The 17823-nt window shown below is 44.7% G+C and overlaps 1 protein-coding gene and 1 long non-coding RNA gene across 4 annotated transcripts in view; one reads left to right on the forward strand and one right to left on the reverse strand.

Moving 5' to 3' along the window:
- The window catches only part of NT5C1B (5'-nucleotidase, cytosolic IB), a 40465-nt gene extending 34482 nt beyond the window's left edge, over nucleotides 1-5983 (reverse strand). For 2 of the 3 annotated variants that reach the window (XR_008890983.1, XM_056564257.1), the window contains exons 1-2: nucleotides 5641-5913; nucleotides 5393-5560 (exon numbers count right to left, since the gene is read on the reverse strand). Coding sequence is in view for 2 of the 3 variants with exons in the window: in XM_056564257.1 (XP_056420232.1) it covers nucleotides 5393-5560; nucleotides 5641-5781 (309 nt within the window). In the remaining variant the exon portion in view is untranslated. The other variant, XM_056564258.1, reaches the window with a different exon arrangement.
- The window catches only part of LOC130361371 (uncharacterized), a 41952-nt gene extending 32098 nt beyond the window's left edge, over nucleotides 1-9854 (forward strand). The window contains exon 4 of the long non-coding RNA XR_008890984.1: nucleotides 9771-9854. This is a non-coding gene — a long non-coding RNA (uncharacterized LOC130361371). The remainder of the gene's footprint in view (nucleotides 1-9770) is intronic.
- The last annotated feature ends 7969 nt before the right edge of the window (nucleotides 9855-17823 follow it).

Genomic DNA, 17823 nt, shown 5'->3' on the forward strand with positions numbered 1-17823 from the left:
AAAGGGGTATTCCAAGAATTTTTTTTATTTGACTATGCTACAGGGGCTGTAAAGTTAGTGTAATTCACAATATAGTGTCTGTACCTGTGTGTGATGGTTTTCTCACAATTCTTCTGTGATTTTCACCCCAATATTTATTTTTAACAGCATACAAAATGACTGCTGTCTCAGATTTTTCCCAGGTTGCAATGCGGCCGAGACCTGACTCACTAGTCAGCTGATGACAGGGAGCCTGTCTGCTTCAATGGGTGCAGCGATCGCTTGGTGGGAGAGAGATCAATCTTCAACTAATGCAACAGCTGTAGGCACCCTGATTGAAAACCACAGGTCTTTTGAATGGATGCAGCTCATTTATGTTTCAATGGGTGGGATGGCTGATGAGTGGGAGGGAGGAAAATTGAATTATGGGATTTGTATTCAAAAAAGAAAACTCAAGCAGGAAATACCAGTTCACAAAAAGCTAGCCACAGTGTTATGGTATTCGCACAACATAGCCATTTAGCCCCAAGATAAGCGCAGATCCTTCCTAAGCATGTCCATAACTGTCTAGCAGGTATGTACTAAAATCACCTTATGGTGGATAACCCCTTTAAAGATCATCTACATATGTAGTACAGTAAATCACTTAGTACCAAACCCTGGTCTTTACAACTAAATGGAAGATACCAGAAGTACTGAACTGAACTAACACGGGGCCAAACCCTTGTCTATTTATATACTATAAAGAGTGGGTTGGCCAAAGGCGTAAAGGAGTTTCCCTGCCCTGCTGTGCATTTCGCTTGTTCACAGTGTAAAGTCTGACTTTCATGCAGGGACTGGATATTCCGGTCATTCAGTTTTCTCTTCATGACATAAATAGCATGTCATTTTTTTTTTATTTATTAACCCTTCTAGATCAGGCCTTCAGGACTGCACCTTTTTTTTATTGACTTGTAACAAGAATTATTTTATTTTCCGTTTATAACCTGTTTTTGCAGAATGAGCTGTAGTTTTTACTGGCACTGTTATGAGGTATATATATAATTTATTAATTAGCTTTTATAATAGTTTATTCTTCTAAAAAAGAATATACCATGCTGTTAGATGTAAGGTAGGGTCACATGTAGTGTATACACAGAATATTTCATGCTGCGCCAAATCCGCTACACAGCAGGAAATACTCTGCATATTCTCCTATAAGCTGACACACAGTGATACTCGTGGCAGCCCTGTGTGTGCAGTAAGGTTAGGAGACAGGCCAAGAGCACCGAAGTGAATGTGACGGGCGGGCGCAGTTGCCCGTAGCAGCCAATCAGATCGCTTCTTTCATTTTTTATAAAGGCCTCTGCAAAGTGAAAGAAACGATCTGACTGGTTGCTATGGGCAACTGAACCACTCTACCTCTACACAGATTTGGATACATTTTCTACATTGTTAGTGGAACACACATCTCTCCATATATTAGGGGATGTGCACCGACAATGATGATCCAGCGATCGTTCATGAGCCCCATTCTGCACAATAATTGAGCAGTGTAAAGACTTCCTAAGGGTATGTTCACACAGGAGTGCATCTGCAGCGTATTTGATGCTGTGGATGCGCTGCCAGCACACGCACAGTTAAGGCAGAGCAAACTCCCTGGTACTGCTGCCATAGCTTTGAGTGGACACACAGAGCTGCAGTTCTGCCTTAACTGTGTGTGCTGGCAGTGCATCTGCAGCGTCAAATATGCTGCGGATGTGCTCCCGTGTGAACGTACCCTAAGGCTTGAATTGCACACAACATTTGTTTGGTGTTTTTTGCCAGACAAAGAAAAACCCTGCCCCCTCATTTGTCACTTTTAGGCTATGTCCAGATGGCGTACTGTTGTAGAATGTCCGGCTGAGAAAATTTCCAGTAGACGCTCCTCATACAGCGGTTGTGACGGCAGAACATGCCGGTGCTAGGACTGCTCAGAAATGCACCGTCTCCATAGATGGCAATGCATTTCCAAGTGGATTCTGCAGAAAGAATTTTTGGTGCAAAACATCGTCATGATGCGAGAGTGACTTTTTCGGGGGTGTTTTGTTGACAAAAATAGGCAAGAGCAATCCTGGCCTAAAACTGCATGTTGGGAGAGAAAATGAAGGGACAGTTTTTTTTGCATTTTTTTTTTGTTTTAAAGTAAAAAAAAAAAAAACACCAGACAAAAGTAGTGTGCAATTGTGGCTTAGAATGAAAGTCTTTGTTCTGCATATAAAATTCTAATAAGGCTTAGTCTACACTGCGTTAGTGCTTCCTCCAGCCGTATCCGTATCAAAAAATGGCCAAAATGCGTTGCCAACAAATACTGTAACAAACAGTAGCTGAATCCTACATGAACCTAGAATGTATTCCTTATGCCAGGAGAGGTGATTAAATAGAATATTAGGGTCCCATCCAAAAATAAGACAACTTCCACGTGGCAGAAAGGGAACATGTCTTGATGAAAAGAGCCTCAAATATTCAAATCAACTAGTGGCAGTAAATTAAACAGATTTGTAAATTACTTCTGTTGAACAATCTTAATCCTTCCAGTACTTAACAACTGCTGTATGTTCCAGAGGAAGTTGTGTAGTTCTTTGTATTTTGATCATAGTGCTGGCTGCTGCCACCTCTGTCTGTGTCAGGAACTGTCCAGAGCAGGGGCAGCTCCCCATAACAAACCTCTCCAGAGCAGCATAGGTTTGCTATGGGGATTTTCTCCTGCTCTGGACAGTTCCTGACATGGACAGAGGTGTCAGCAGAGAGCACTGTGGTCATGACAGAAAAGAAATCCCAAAAGAAAAGAATTTCCTCTGTAGTATACAGCCACTAATAACTACTGGAAGGATTAAGATTTTTTTTAATAGAAGTAATTTACAAATCTGTTTAGCTTTCTGGCATCAGTTAATTTAAAATAAAAAAAAGTTTTCCACCGGAGTACCCTTTTAATTTTTTTTATTTAATTTAATTTCAGTGACCCAGTGCACGTTTGGGACATATGCACTATTTAAAAAAACTAAAAAGCATGTTGTTCTCTTCAAATAGTGCATATGTCCTGAAGGAGGTCACAAGGGGGCTCAGTTTGGGCCAATTCATTAAATGGACAAAAAAGTGCGGAATGTCCACCCAGAAAACATTCCGCACATTTAAATGTTCCCGATGACACTAGGACCACTAAGAAATGCATTTCCGCGCAGAATCCCCAGAAAGAATAGACATGACTATTCTTTCTGCGGACACCAGGATGGAGAAATTCAGCCATGTGCACAGTGCTGCAGAATCCCATTGAAATCAATGTATGAAGGAAAAAGGAGGAGGAAAAAAATAACGGGGCGCTCCCTAGTGTAATATTGCGAGGATGGAAGGAAAATGGTGCAAATACCCACCACCAAACACCCAAGGTGAGGTACTGACCTTGAGTGGATGTATAGAGAGGTCGGTGGGGCCTCTGTTTTGTGGTTGAGGGTGTGTACCAATGAGGTGGTCACAGTCTGCTGCTCTCACCCCTAATTTCCGTGTTCCCGAGGGAGACGGACAACAAAGTGATGTAGAGGGTACAAAAAGATCGGGGTTTTTTGGAGAGCGCTACTGTATCTCGATAGGAGTCTGAATGAAACAGAGATCGAGCCAGCACTTATGCAGGACTAACTTATATTATTGGTAAAATAAGTCAATGAGTAAAACAGGACAACGCGTTTTGGGGCACACTCGCGCCTTCCTCAGGTCCACAAATATACAGTGGTCCCTCAACATACGATGGTAATCCGTTCCAAATGGACCATCGTTTGTTGAAACCATCGTATGTTGAGGGATCCGTGCAATGTAAAGTATAGGACAATGGTCTACAACCTGCGGACCTCCAGATGTTGCAAAACTACAACACCCAGCATGCCCGGACAGCCGTTGGCTGTCCGGGCATGCTGGGTGTTGTAGTTTTGCAACATCTGGAGGTCCGCAGGTTGAAGACCACTGGTATTGGAGGTTATACTCACCTGTCCCCGCCGCTCCGGACCGTCACGGCTGCCTGGGATGTCGCCGTCCATCGCTGTCACCGCGTCCCTGAGGTGTCCCCGACGCTCCGGTTAGGCCTCTGCTTCCCCGGCATCCTCGCTCTCCGTCGCCGCCATCATGTTGTTACGCACGCCGCTCCTATTGGATGACGGGACGGCGTGCGCAGCGACGTGATGACGTCGATGGAGAGCGCCGACGATGCAGGGGATCCCGAAGAGGACGCGCCGGAGCCCCGAGGACAGGTAAGTGACCATCACCAGAGCTCATGGGGCACCGTAAACTGTTATCCGGTGGCAGCTGAAGCAGTCTGCGCTGCCGGATAGCCGTTTATGCGATGGCCCCGACATAAAAAAGCATCGTATGTTGATGCTGCCTTCAACATGCGATGACCTCTGAGAGGTCATGTTGAAATGATCGTATGTCGGGGCAATCGTAGGTCGAGGGGTCACTGTAATTTTGTGTAGTCCTGGCCGGGAGCTCCTGCGGTCCTGTTTTACCTAATGACTTCTTTTACCAATAAAAGTTAGTCCTGCGTAAGTGCTGGCTCGATCTCTGTTTCATTCCGACTCCCGTCGAGATACAGTAGCCCATTGAAATCAATGAGACTCTGCTGCAGGGGAATTTCCGAGTGGAATATTCCTGCGAAATGCTGCCGTGTGAACATAGCCTTAGCCATAACAACATGATGTGTCCAGGGCAGACACTTCCCAAATTCTTCTTGTGGGAGCTGTAGCTGGTGAGAGCAGTTTCGCCTCCCCCCACGCCTGCAGTGCTGTTATATCTGGTATGTGATTTTTTCAGCGGAGGAATGTCAAGAAGGTGAGATAGGATGTAACTTGCAGGGAGCTGCTGGATCTGACAGCTGAGGGGTGAGGCTGCATGCGTAGGGATGGGAGGTTAGATCAGTGTTTCCCAACCGGGGTTCCTCCTGCTGTTGCAAAACTACAAGTAGTTTTGCAACAGCGGGAGGCACCCTGGTTGGGAAACACTGGGTAAGACACACGTCTATGCAGGAATCAATGACACACTGGAGCCCATGGGGGACTATATAGTATGTGTTATACATCTTACAAAGGTTTGCACCATACGCAGGTTTCTGTTGAAGAACTAAGGTTTCCCAATTCAGGAATATGGGTGTAGATGCATAGACGCAATATAGAGGATGTTACAGCTACACTGATGGGAAATGCATCTCTATTGCTGCACAGTTAAATACAAAGCTACTGTTCCCTGTTATCAGCTATTTCGTGTTAGGATGAAATACGTTCTTTATAGGCCGAAAAACGTCACTGCCTGGTATCACCTATCTCCAGCAGATATCATCATAGCAGGCGGGGCACAGGGTGGGGGGCGTCTCATAACATCTCCCAAAAGATGCGGCGCAGCTATGGTGGATTACCTTCACGAAAGGAAACGCAGGCCCAGGCTTGAGAGGTTCCTCTTCGTGTTCCTGTTGGTAGATCACGTACTTCTCCACCCCTTCTTCTTCATACATGTTCCTCTCCTGAACCATGTTGAACAGAACCCGGGATGATACCGCGATGGTTATCGCATTTTGGGGCTTGGGCTGTAGAGATAAAGCAGATAGTTTACAATGTCATTTTAGGATTCCGTGACGGGTTATTAGGGGATACTTGGCGTACTCACCAGTTTAGGTTTCTTCTTGGGTGCAACGCTGTCATAGAAGGCCTTGGCAGCCTTGGTGTCATGCTGGCCTTCGGTCTCGGTGGCATTGGCAGGTGATGCTTGCGTGGTGTCCGGTGAGGGGTTCTCTTTGGCTTCGCTCATGGTGTCGCTCTATTCTTGTGATGCTGCAGCTGCTTGGTCACTGGATATTGCAATAAATAATGAAAGAGAAGTTTTCGGTGAGAGCCGGTGGTTCTGTACAATTACTATACAGAGTTAGGACACTTCCTTGTCTCTTACGTAAAACGACAAGGCATGAATAGGAAGCTGAACCAACGCCCTCTGCACAGTGACTCACCCAGGGAGGGAGGGTTGGTGGGAACACTAGTGCATTGGGAGGCTAGGCAAGGGAGTGGCGAAACTCAACCCGAATACATACCAGGCAATGAACATGCCATGGGCTGGTACTTTAGGACAGGGCTGCCCGCCCCTCCTATGTTCTTCTGCAAACAATGCACTCCCCTCTATATGGGGTCCTGCAGCTTCTGCTCTGACCAAACATATTAAAAGAGTGCAAGCCTGCGTGTACTGACTAAGGTCGCTGGCTGCTGCACTAAGCAAATACAGATGCAGCAGAGCTGAGTGTGTTATTTAAAGGGAATGTGCATCTTCTGATATGTTCTAGAGCTAACAACTCCAACCTGTGGCTTTCCTGCTCCTCTGAACCTACAGTACATTTCAAAGTATGCTGGGAGTTGTAGTTCACAACAACTGAAAAGCCACAGGTTGAGGCCACTATCATAAAAACTGACGACTTGTCTTAAAGGGGTATTCCAGGAAAAAAACTTTATATATATATATATATATATATATATATATATCAACTGGCTCCAGAAAATTAAACAGATTTGTAAATTACTTCTATTAAAAAAATCGTAATCCTTCCAATAATTATCAGCTGCTGAAGTTGAGTTGTTCTTTTCTGTATGGCAACAGTGCTCTCTGCTGACATCTCTGCTTGTCTCAGGAAATGCACAGAGTAGAGGAGGTTTGCTATGGGGATTTGATTCTACTCTGGACAGTTCCCGAGACAGGTGTCATCAGAGAGCACTTAGACAGAAAAGAACAACTCGACTTCAGCAGCTCATGAGTACCGAAAGGATTAAGATTTTTTAATAGAAGTAATTTCCAATTTACAAATCTGTTTTTCCTGCATAACCTCTTTAACACTAATGTTTCCCATGCAGTGCAGGGTTCCTCCTTTCTTTTGGCTGTCTAGGCATGCTGGGAGTTGTAGTTTTGCAGCAGCTGGAGGAACCCTGCTTGGGAAATAACAACTGAAAAGCCACAGGTTGAGGACACTATCATAAAAACTGTCTCTACACCAAGGTTTCCCCAAGAAGAGGTCCTCCAGCTGTTGCAAAACTACAATTCCCAGCATACTACAACTCCCACAGCCTTTGACTGGGGGGGGGCATGCTGGGAGTTGTGGTTTTGCCATAGCTGGAGGAACCCTACTTGGGAAGGATTAACTGAAAAGCCACAAGTTGTGGCCACTAAAAAAAAGCCCTTAGCTGTCCAGGCATGCTGGGAGTTGTAGTTTTGCAATAGCTGGAGGAACCCTGCTTGGGGCTATTATCATAAAAACAATGTTCTACAACAATGTTTCCCAAGCAGGGGTTTACCCAGCTGTTGCAAAACTACAACTACCAGCATGCCCGGACAGCCGTTGGCTGTCCGGGCATGCTGGGTGTTGTAGTTTTGCAGTAGCTGGACAAAGCCAGCTTGGGAAACACTCGTCTACATATTCACACATAGAAAGGAAGCCGATACCCAAGACTTCTTCAAGTGCTACCATCTTTGTTGATAAGATAAAGGTGCTCATTGCTAGAAACATACCTGCAGTCCCATGTAAAGCTACCTAGAACATGTGACGAGTGCCAAATGACAACCTCAACTCTACTACTTCCAGCAAACTCCTGTTCTGAAACATCTGAGTTTTGCTGTAGGTTCACAAGAAATCTCCATCATGAACCGTAATAGTTTATGTTACCAAAATGGAAACAATGTTCACTTTCCCATGATAGCTAAATATATCTGCACGTAAATGGAAAATACAGACAGATGGTTAAGGCTCTGTTCAGAACCGGTCAATGGTGTCTGTTTTCCGTATTCACTGGGAAATCTCCTGGCACAAACGGCAAACTTATCCATAGGAGCCCGATCCCTCACCGGAGGGCAGAAAGGTGTCATTCTGGTCTCTGCTGATGGAATAGCACAGATCTCTGCACTATTCCATAAGACAGAATCAGTAAAAATGACTCCGGTCGGCTCATTTTTGAACCGTATGCGGTTTCCTGACCGGACCTAAAACTGTAGTATACTACGGTTCTAGGTCCGGGGACAAAACTGGATACAGGTAAAAAATTAGCCGACCGGAGTCACCGTTTGTCTCCAGTCGGCTCATTAAAGTAAATGGATTTCAGTGCTGGTCCGGCTAGGGTACGGCAGCGCCCGGTTTGCCCCTCCTCCAATCCAATCCGGCACCCGTAATGTAAAAACGAAGTGTGAATGCAGCCTTACAATACCTTGTGGGAAAGGAAAGGCAACAATGATACCCTAGTCCCATGTCCCGACCTTATATCCCATCCTCATATCCTGTCATTATATCCCGTCCTCATATCCTGTCATTATATCCCATCCTCATATCCTGTCATTATATCCCATCCTCATATCCTGTCATTATATCCCATCCTCATATCCTGACCTCATATCCCGTCCTCATATCCCCACCTCATATCCTGTCCTCATATCCAGTTCTTATATCCCCACCTCATATCCTGTCCTCATATCCAGTTCTTATATCCCCACCTCATATCCCGTCCTCATATCCAGTTCTTATATCCCCACCTCATATCCCGTCCTCATTTCCAGTTCTTATATCCCCACCTCATATACCGTCCCCATATCCCGTCCTCATATCCCCACCTCATATCCCGTCCTCATATCCAGTTCTCATATCCCCACCTCATATCCCGTCCTCATATCCCCACCTCATATCCCGTCCTCATATCCCCACCTCATATCCTGACCTCATATTCCGTCCTCATATCCCGTCCTCATATCCCCACCTCATATCCCGTCCTCATATCCCGTCCTCATATCCCCACCTCATATCCTGACCTCATATCCCGTCCTCATATCCCCACCTCATATCCCGTCCTCATATCCAGTTCTTATATCCCCACCTCATATACCGTCCTCATATCCCGACCTCATACCCCATCCTCATTCCCAAGTCTCCTGTCTGTCATTCGCACTGCAACATTAAAGGGATACTCCGCCCATAGACAAAGGATAGGGGATATAGGTGTCTGATTGTGGGGGTCCTGCTGCTGGGTGCGGGCAGCGGGGTCGTGAGGTCACGGTAACGCCCCTTGTAACGTCACGTCACGCCCCCCAATTCAAGTCTATGGGAGTGGGCGTGGCTTACATCACGCCCCCTCCCATAGACTTGCATTGAGGGGGCGTGGTGTAATGGCACAAGGGATGTGGCCGTGACAGCACGACCCCTGCTGCCCGCTCCAATCAGATCTTTTTGTGCCAGAAACATCTGGCTCGGAAATTCTGCTATGTGAACAGTGCAGCAGAAATCCCATTGAAATCAATGGGACTCTGCTGCTGCAGAATGTCCGTGCAGAATTCTTCTGTGGAATTCTGCACAGCAATTGCATCCTGTAAACATGGCCTAAGGGTATCCCACTATTATACCATCCAAGAGACACTACATATGTGGCGCCTGGGCTGAACTACTGCCACCAATATCTCTATCTCTACTGTATTATCCCAAGTAACATGGGAGGTCTAGTGTGGAATCTGTCACTGTGAGTATTGTGACCAGAACATGACACAGAGAACTATTACCTCCATTCTCCAGCCAGACAGCCACCCCACTGGGCCTCCATACTGCACACTCCCTTGTGTACCTGTATCTAGGTGAAGGGGATATTCTTAGTATGAGAACTTTTATTATCCATTGTTAATTTATGGCACCAACATAGTTTGTAGAGGAATTATTTGTTCCCATGTCTACCTGCCCTGTGAATTTCCATATAATAGCACGTTCTTCATCCATTGTTTGTATACTTTAGTTGACACCAGGAGACACATAATAGATGTGCACAGTGCCCGATGGATGTGTCCAGCTGCAAGTAACAGATTTCCTCCATTAAAACAAGTAACAGCTTAAATACCTATGAACTACTATTAATGTGAAAAATCAATATTATTTAGGGAGAAAGATCATTTTCTTATTATGGACCTGACCAAGCCGTCCACATTTACTATATAATATACTTCCGCCATCATAATCAGTTGTAAGGGTGGACATATGTGGTGGTCACTGGCAGGATGTAGTAGGTGATGATGAGGGTTAGTAGTCTGTGAAGTCAGGGGTCAAGTCCTGGGAGAAAAAGTGTGGGAACTCACCCAAGATTTTCACCCAAGGGCTGGTCCTGCAGGACTAATGGACTAATGGGAATGGTGTTACAGCTGTGAAAAAAGTGCAGGAAATCAGTTCCCATGCGTTCCTGCAGGATTTGAGGCATAAGGGAAGTGTATTGTAACATAGCTGATTGGTGTAACCCAAAGTGGGGTATCAAAACTTTTTTTCTAATACAGCAGCTCCCCTACATAAAGCCTAGGAATGAGACTTCTGGAAAGCAGTATTTTATGAAATAACTTTAATTCTACTTCCATATGGTACAGATATGATACAGCCTGAGAAAACTACAGCTTGATGTAGTGCAAGTTTAGATGTAGTAGAAGCTGAATTTAGTTTGTGGTGGCGGATGAGAGGATACTGTCTTGGGGTAGTGTAGGGTATTTAGGGTGTTGCTGTGCAGGATAGTTAAGGGCACTGTTAACCCTTGTCACTCGTGACGCCAGGGTGAGGGTTAAATGCTGTGTTTTGTGGTAGGCCTATTGCCACCCTTCCCAAGAGCAATAGGTGATGCAGGAATAATGGATTGTCCACAACCGCTGTTAACTGAAAACTTGCAGGAACTTTTACTGAGGAATTTCTGTGCATGTAGCAACAGTAACAGTCCAGATAACAGAGTCTCTTTACATATAGCTTGGCAGCAATTGACAGTCGATTGGGATCAGATAAGCCCAATTTAGCTTCTGAATGATTGTATTGCAGAGATCCGCTAGATTTAGGGGAGTAATTAGGTCCAGTGATCTTGCGCTGAGTAGCAGGGAATTGCTTAATATGTCCGCTATGCTTTAGGCCTAGGCCGCAAGGCTTTGGCCTAGTAAATCGTCTTGTAAGCTGCGGAGGTCCTACCTCTTCCAGAGTCAGCAACCCAAAAGAGAGATCAAGATGGCGCAGGTCCTTTATATGGGCAGGGGCTGGCCGTTTTGGATTGGTCCGTAACGACTGTCACTCACTGTTACAGTGTATTGTGGGTGCATACGTCATGGGAACCTCCAAAGGTCCTGTAGCAAAACCATAGAGTTTCAACCTGATCACGTGACCCGAAGGTCCTGCTAGGCTGCGAACAGGTAGATAACAAAATATATACATTTATATTCCTATACTTATATTTACATTTAATAGAACTGCTATATAGTCATTAACTAAGTATGAGGTGACAAGGGGAAAACTACACAAAAGGGACCCCAACATCCTAGGGACTTTCATACAGGTAACATATAAAATACGGTACCGGGACACCACAAGTTACTCTCTAGTTTGCCCTCCCCAGCTCTGCATGTAGCTTCCCCATAACGTTAGCTTCCCCACTGTATGTAAGACCCCCAGTAAGTGACTTGCCCCCCCCCTGTGAGTATATTGCCCCTGTAGGTAAGACCCCTGAAGATGGTTTGGTCCCTGTAGGTAGAACCCTTTGAAGGTAGCTTGTCCCCCCCCCCCCCCCCCCTGTAGATAGGTAGCTTGCATTTATAGATAGGTGACCCCCTGAAAATTGAAAACCCAAAAACATGTACTCACCTCGGCTTCCCCGCAGTCAACACCAACTTCTCCTGCTTCTTCTGTCTGCCTGCAGCCACTAGAGACCGGTTGCTTCTGTGGTAGAGGGTGTGAGATGCAGGGCAGATGGAATTACACTCTGGGCAGATGGCACTATCCCCTTGTATTTGTGACGCCAGGACATGGTTTATCCTCAATACCACCCGAAGGTATACTGCTGGATCCTGGGCTAGGCACTGGGGAAATAATGACTCCGACACCAAGTTACGGACAACAATAGCTTTACTGAGTGACAGATGGTACAGTCTATACAGTTCAGCCAGGCCCACAGAGGTAACCGGTGACTCCAGAGACCTTAAGGGCTTGCTGGGACTTGCAGTAGATTTGGACAATTTTAGTGCAGACCACTCTGACTTGACAATAGATGACTGTGACTGATTTGACTTGAGACTGACAATGCTGTGGTTGTAGCTTACTTGTACAATTGTGGCTGCTGGACTGACTTGAGGCCTCCTATGGACTCCAGACACACTCTAGGACTTGACTGCACTAAAACTCAGCAGAAAGAAAGCAAAGAGACTCCTTCCAGGACTTTTATAGGGGAGACTCTGGTGGGGTCCCATAGGTCACCCTTAAGTCACATGGTCACTGATACCTTGTGGGTTACACTCACATGACAACTGGTGATTACATGTTAACCTCTCTTAAAGTAATAACACTTTTTATATGCATTATACAGTATAACACATGGCAAACAATATATACATAAGGGGACAGGTGCAAGGGGGCCCAGGGAACACTGTAAGGAGGCTGCCGGACAGGGCAGCTAGAGTACGGAGGCACAACTCCTGTACTGGGCCACCACACCACATCCCTGATGTTCCCGACCCCTATTTTAAGATGATGTGTGGTGCCTAGTGATGTGAAAGTGAATTGTATGGAGCAGATGTTGTAGCCCAGTGCAAGGTGTTATTAACCCCTAAATGTTTGTGATGCCAGGGCGTGGTTTTCCCGGTAACTACCTGAACGGTAGTACCACTATCCCAAGGTTAGGCAGGGCAATAATAGTCCAAAACCAGGTTAGGATTAACGGTAGCTTTACTGAGGTAGACAGATGGAAATAGTCTTTACAGCTAGGCCAGGATCCCAGAGAAGTGACCAGTAACAGAGAAGAACCTCTCAGCTTGCTGGGGCTTGTAGTGACTTTAACAGACTTTAGGACAGCCACGCTAACTATAATAGACTTGACTATAGACTTGACTGTAGATAGTGACAGCAGACATAGATGACATGACTTACTGACATGTGGCTGTAGGTAGGCTTGAGGCCTCCAGATGTGCTGGACACTGGCTCTGAGACATCTGGTCTTTACTGTGCCTCAGGATCAAGAGAGAGATTGTAATGGCTCCCCTCTTATAAAGAGTGGCTGAGCCAGAAGCCCATAGGTCAATCTGCAGGTCACCTGGTTAGCTGGTGCTCACTTGGGAAACATTACACATCAGGTGAACACATTATCATGTGACTAATTCAAAGGTCCTTAATACATAACACATAACACTATACATTGGTTTTCGCCGCGCCGTATAGGATGCGGCGACTCGGACTGCCAGGGGTTAAAAAGAATACAGGCAGACATAACGGAGCTTTTGTGTCTTTTGTGTAAAAAAATAAATAAATAAATTGGTGTTAGAGGTGGTGCGGACTGGTGTCAGCTTTGATAATGCTGTTGTTTTGTAAAAAAAAATTAAAAATAAATAAATAAATATATATATATATATATATATATATATATATATATATATATATATAAAGAGAAAGAAAAGTTAAAAGAATGGTCTTTGGTACCCAGTTCGGGAGGTGTTTGGGTGTTCAGCCATTGGCTGGTGCTTTCCTGCCGGTTCTTTGATATTTTGTGCACTTGTGTACATGTACTGATATTGTTTTCTTTTAGGCTAAGTCACAGCGTGGCAGAGGAGAAATGGAAATGAGGAGTTACGGAAGTGTAGAGTGTTTTGCCCGTCGAAGAGGGCGGCCGGCAGACCGCTTACCTCCGATTTTGACAGTTTTAACAGTTTCAAGATTTAAATCGGTTAAAAGATTTCACCAAAATAAACGCTGTGGCCGACCCCAGTCGTCCAGCAAAGAGTTAATCTTGTCAGTGTGGTTTCTATTACAATACAGCTAAAGGTAAACACATGAGAATAAGTAGGTCCGGGCAGTCTAGATATATATTACTATGGGAGAGACACTGCAGGAGAGCCTCTATCACACAGAAAGACTCAACCTGACAGGGCCTAAGTACTGTACGGGACTATATCCCGTACTGAGACATCACAGCTGTAACTATTGTAGGGTATGCTTTTAGCATAAATATGACTTTGGTGCTTTGGCAAGTTAAATTGAATATGTCTAATATAGATGTACACATGTGGCGGCCATTGGGTGTCAGTAAGACGTATGTTGATCACTTTGTGACGCCAGGGCACCGTTTATCCAAACCATGGTCCAAATGTGGGAAGCAGTCTTCCTGGGCCAGACACGATGAGTCAATAAACACACCGACGAAAGGTTACTGCCCACCTAATGTGGGGGAACTATACTGCACCTAATGGGGGGAACTACATTGCCAACCTAATGTGGGGAAACTATATTGCACCTAATGTGGGGAACTATACTGCACCTAATGTGGGGGAACTATACTGCACCTAATGTGGGGAACTATACTGCCAACCTAATGTGGGGGAACTTATACTGCACCTAATGTGGGGAACTATACTGCACCTAATGTGGGGAACTATACTGCACCTAATGTGGGGGAATTATACTGCACCTAATGTGGGGAACTATACTGTCAACCTAATGGGGGGGAACTATATTGCACCTAATGTGGGGGAACTATACTGCACCTAATGTGGGGGAACTATACTGCACCTAATGTGGGGGAATTATACTGTGAACGTGATGTGGGGAAACTATACTGCACCTAATGTGGGGGAACTATACTGCACCTAATGTGGGGAACTATACTGCCAACCTAATGTGGGGGAACTATACTGCACCTAATGTGGGGGAACTATACTGCACCTAATGTGGGGAAACTATGCTGCACCTAATGTGGGGAACTATACTACCAACCTAATGTGGGGGAACTATACTGCACCTAATGTGGGGGAACTAGACTGCACCTAATGTGGGGAACTATACTGCTAACCTAATGTGGGGGGACTTATACTGCAAGCCTAATGTGGGGGAACTGTGCTGCTAATCTAATGTGGGGAACTACAACCTAATGCAGGGGAACTATACTGCCAGCCTAATGTGGGGAACTATACTGCCAACTTCTGGGGGGGAAATACAACCTAATGTGGGGGAACTATACTGCTAACCTATTGTGGGGGAAATACAACCTAATGTGGGGGAACTATACTGCCTTTCTACTGTGGGGGAACTACAACCAAATGTGGGGGAACTATTCTGCCTTTCTACTGTGGGGGAACTACAACCCAATGTGGGGGAACTATACTGTCAACCTAATGCGGGGGAACTATACTGCCAACCTAATGTGGGGGTACTACAACCTAATGTGGGGAAACTACAACCTAATGTGGGGGAACTATACTGCCAACCTAATGTGGGGGAACTATACTGCCAACCTAATGTGGGGAAACTACAACCTAATGTGGGGGAACTATACTGCCAACCTAATGTGGGGGAACAATAATGCCAACCTAATGTGGGGGAACTATAATGCCAACCTAATGTGGGGGGACTTACACTGCCAGCCTATTGTGGGGGAACTGTGCTGCCAATCTAATGTGGGGGAACTACAACCTAATGTGGGGGAACTACAACCTAATGTGGGGGAACTACCATGCCAACCTAATGTGGGGGGACTTATACTGCCAGCCTAATGTGGGGAACAAAAGCGATGCCAGTAATCTGCATATCATACTGAATAACAGTATTATTTCACTACCCCAGCCCACTCCATATGCGTGTTAGAACACAGCAAAGTGTTCTACACCCCTATTGAGGCTGTATGTAGGCTAGAAATAGCCGTTTTTAATATAGATTCACCGCAAATAAATTTGGATCAAACCAAATTTTGGGGAAAAATTCGGTGGATTGGCCGAATCAAATTTTTCAAAAGTTTGCTCATCTCTACTCCTAATGATAACAGTATTTTTTTTAAACATAAAAACTTACAATGCACTGTTCCAAATTATTACGCACAGTAAGATACAAAACACTTTATAGGTTGTAAAGAACTGGAAATTGTTATTTGTTGTGTTTTCAGCATATTTACTGATCAAAAGCTATTTCAATCAAACTTTTAACAACATTTTAAATTTTAACAGGTCACGCTACATTTTAACATAGGACCCCTTATTTGATAGCAGCTTCACAAGCCTTGCATCTATTGAACTTGTGAGTCTTTGGACAGTTTCTGCTTATATTTGTTTGCAAGATGTCAGAATAGCCTCCCAGAGCTGCTGTTTGGATGTAAACTGCCTCTCATCCTCATAGATCTTTTGCTTGAGGATGTTCCAAAGGTTCTCAATAGGACTGAGGTCAGGGTAGGATAGAGGCCACACCATGACTTTCTCTCCTTTAATCCCCATAGCAGCCATTGATGCAGAGGTATTCTTTGCAGTATGAGATGGAGCATTGTCATGCATGAAGATGATTTTATTACGGAAAGCATAGTTCTTCCTTCTGTACCAGGGAAGAAAGTGGTCAGTCAGAAACTCCACATACTTTGCAGAGGTCATCTTTACACCTTCGGGGACCCTAAAGGGGCTGACCAGCTCTCTTTCTATGATTCCAGCTTAAAACATGCCTCCACCACCACCTTGCTGAAATCACAGCCTTGTTGGAACAGGGTGGCCGTCCACCAACCATCCACTACTCACCCATCTGGACCATCCAGGGTTGCACGGCACTCATCAGTGAACAGGACTGTGTGAAAATTAGTCTTCATGTATTTTTCTGTCCAATGCAGTCATTTCGGCTTGTGAGCATTGGTTAGTGGTGACCGAATAGAAGGTTTATGCACAGTAGCAAGACTCTGGAGGACTCTACACCTTAATGTTCGTGGGACTAGTGTTGAGCACGAATATTCATAATGCAAATTTTTAAGGCATATATCGGTGCTTCACAATTTCCAAATATTTTGAATCTAGTGCTATATATTTGTAATGACAAATATTAGTTTTTTTTTTCAAATGCAAATGTTTATGCAAATTTTTATGCAAATATTCCATGCAAATTTTCGCATGAAAAAAAAAAAGGGAACGAACATAGTGAATATGCGAATTTCACGAACATAGGACGAATAATAGTCAATGTATTTGCGAAGTATAGCAAATTCAAATATGGCCCCTGCTACTCATCACTATGTGGGACTCCAGGGGCACCAGCAGCTTCACATATCTGTTTGCTGCTATGTAATGGTATTTTAGCAGCTGCTCTCTTGATCCGATGCATGGATCTGGCAGAAATCTTCCTCAATGTGCCTTTATCTGCACAAACCTGTCTGTACTCCGAATCAGCCGCAAATCTCTTAATAGTGCGATGATCACGCTTACATTTTCGTGAAATATCTAATGTTTTCATACCTCGTCCAAGGCATTGAACTATTTTACTCTTTTCGGCAGCAGAGAGATCCTTTTTCTTCCCCATAATGTGGAACACCCACCTTTAGTAGTTTTTCCTTAAATTGGGCTCACCTGGCAAATTTAATTATCACAGGTATCTGAGATTATTTTCAGTGATCAAAGGAGCCCTAATGCCACAATGCCATCTATGAGTTAAACTGAAAAACAAAATACTTCCAGTACTTATCAGCTGCTGTATAATACAGATGAAGTTCTTTTCTTTTTGAATTTCTTTTCTGTCTGTCCACAGTGCTCTCGGCTGACACCTCTGTCCATGTCAGGAACTGTCCAGAGCAGAATAGGTTTGCTATGGGGATTTGCTCCTGCTCTGGACAGTTCCTGACATGGACAGAGGTGTCAGCAGAGAGCACCGTGGACAGACAGAAAAGAAATTCAAAAAGAAAAGAACTTCCTCTGTAGTATACAGCAGCTGTAAGTACTGGAAGGATTAAGATTTTTAAATAAAAGTAATTTACCAATCTGTTTAACTTTCTGGTACCAGTTGATTCAAATAGAAATGTTTTCCACCGGAGTACCCCTTTAAATAGAATTTGC

This window comes from Hyla sarda, chromosome 3 (genome assembly GCF_029499605.1).
Source record: "Hyla sarda isolate aHylSar1 chromosome 3, aHylSar1.hap1, whole genome shotgun sequence".
Classification (NCBI taxonomy): Eukaryota; Metazoa; Chordata; class Amphibia; order Anura; family Hylidae; genus Hyla; species Hyla sarda.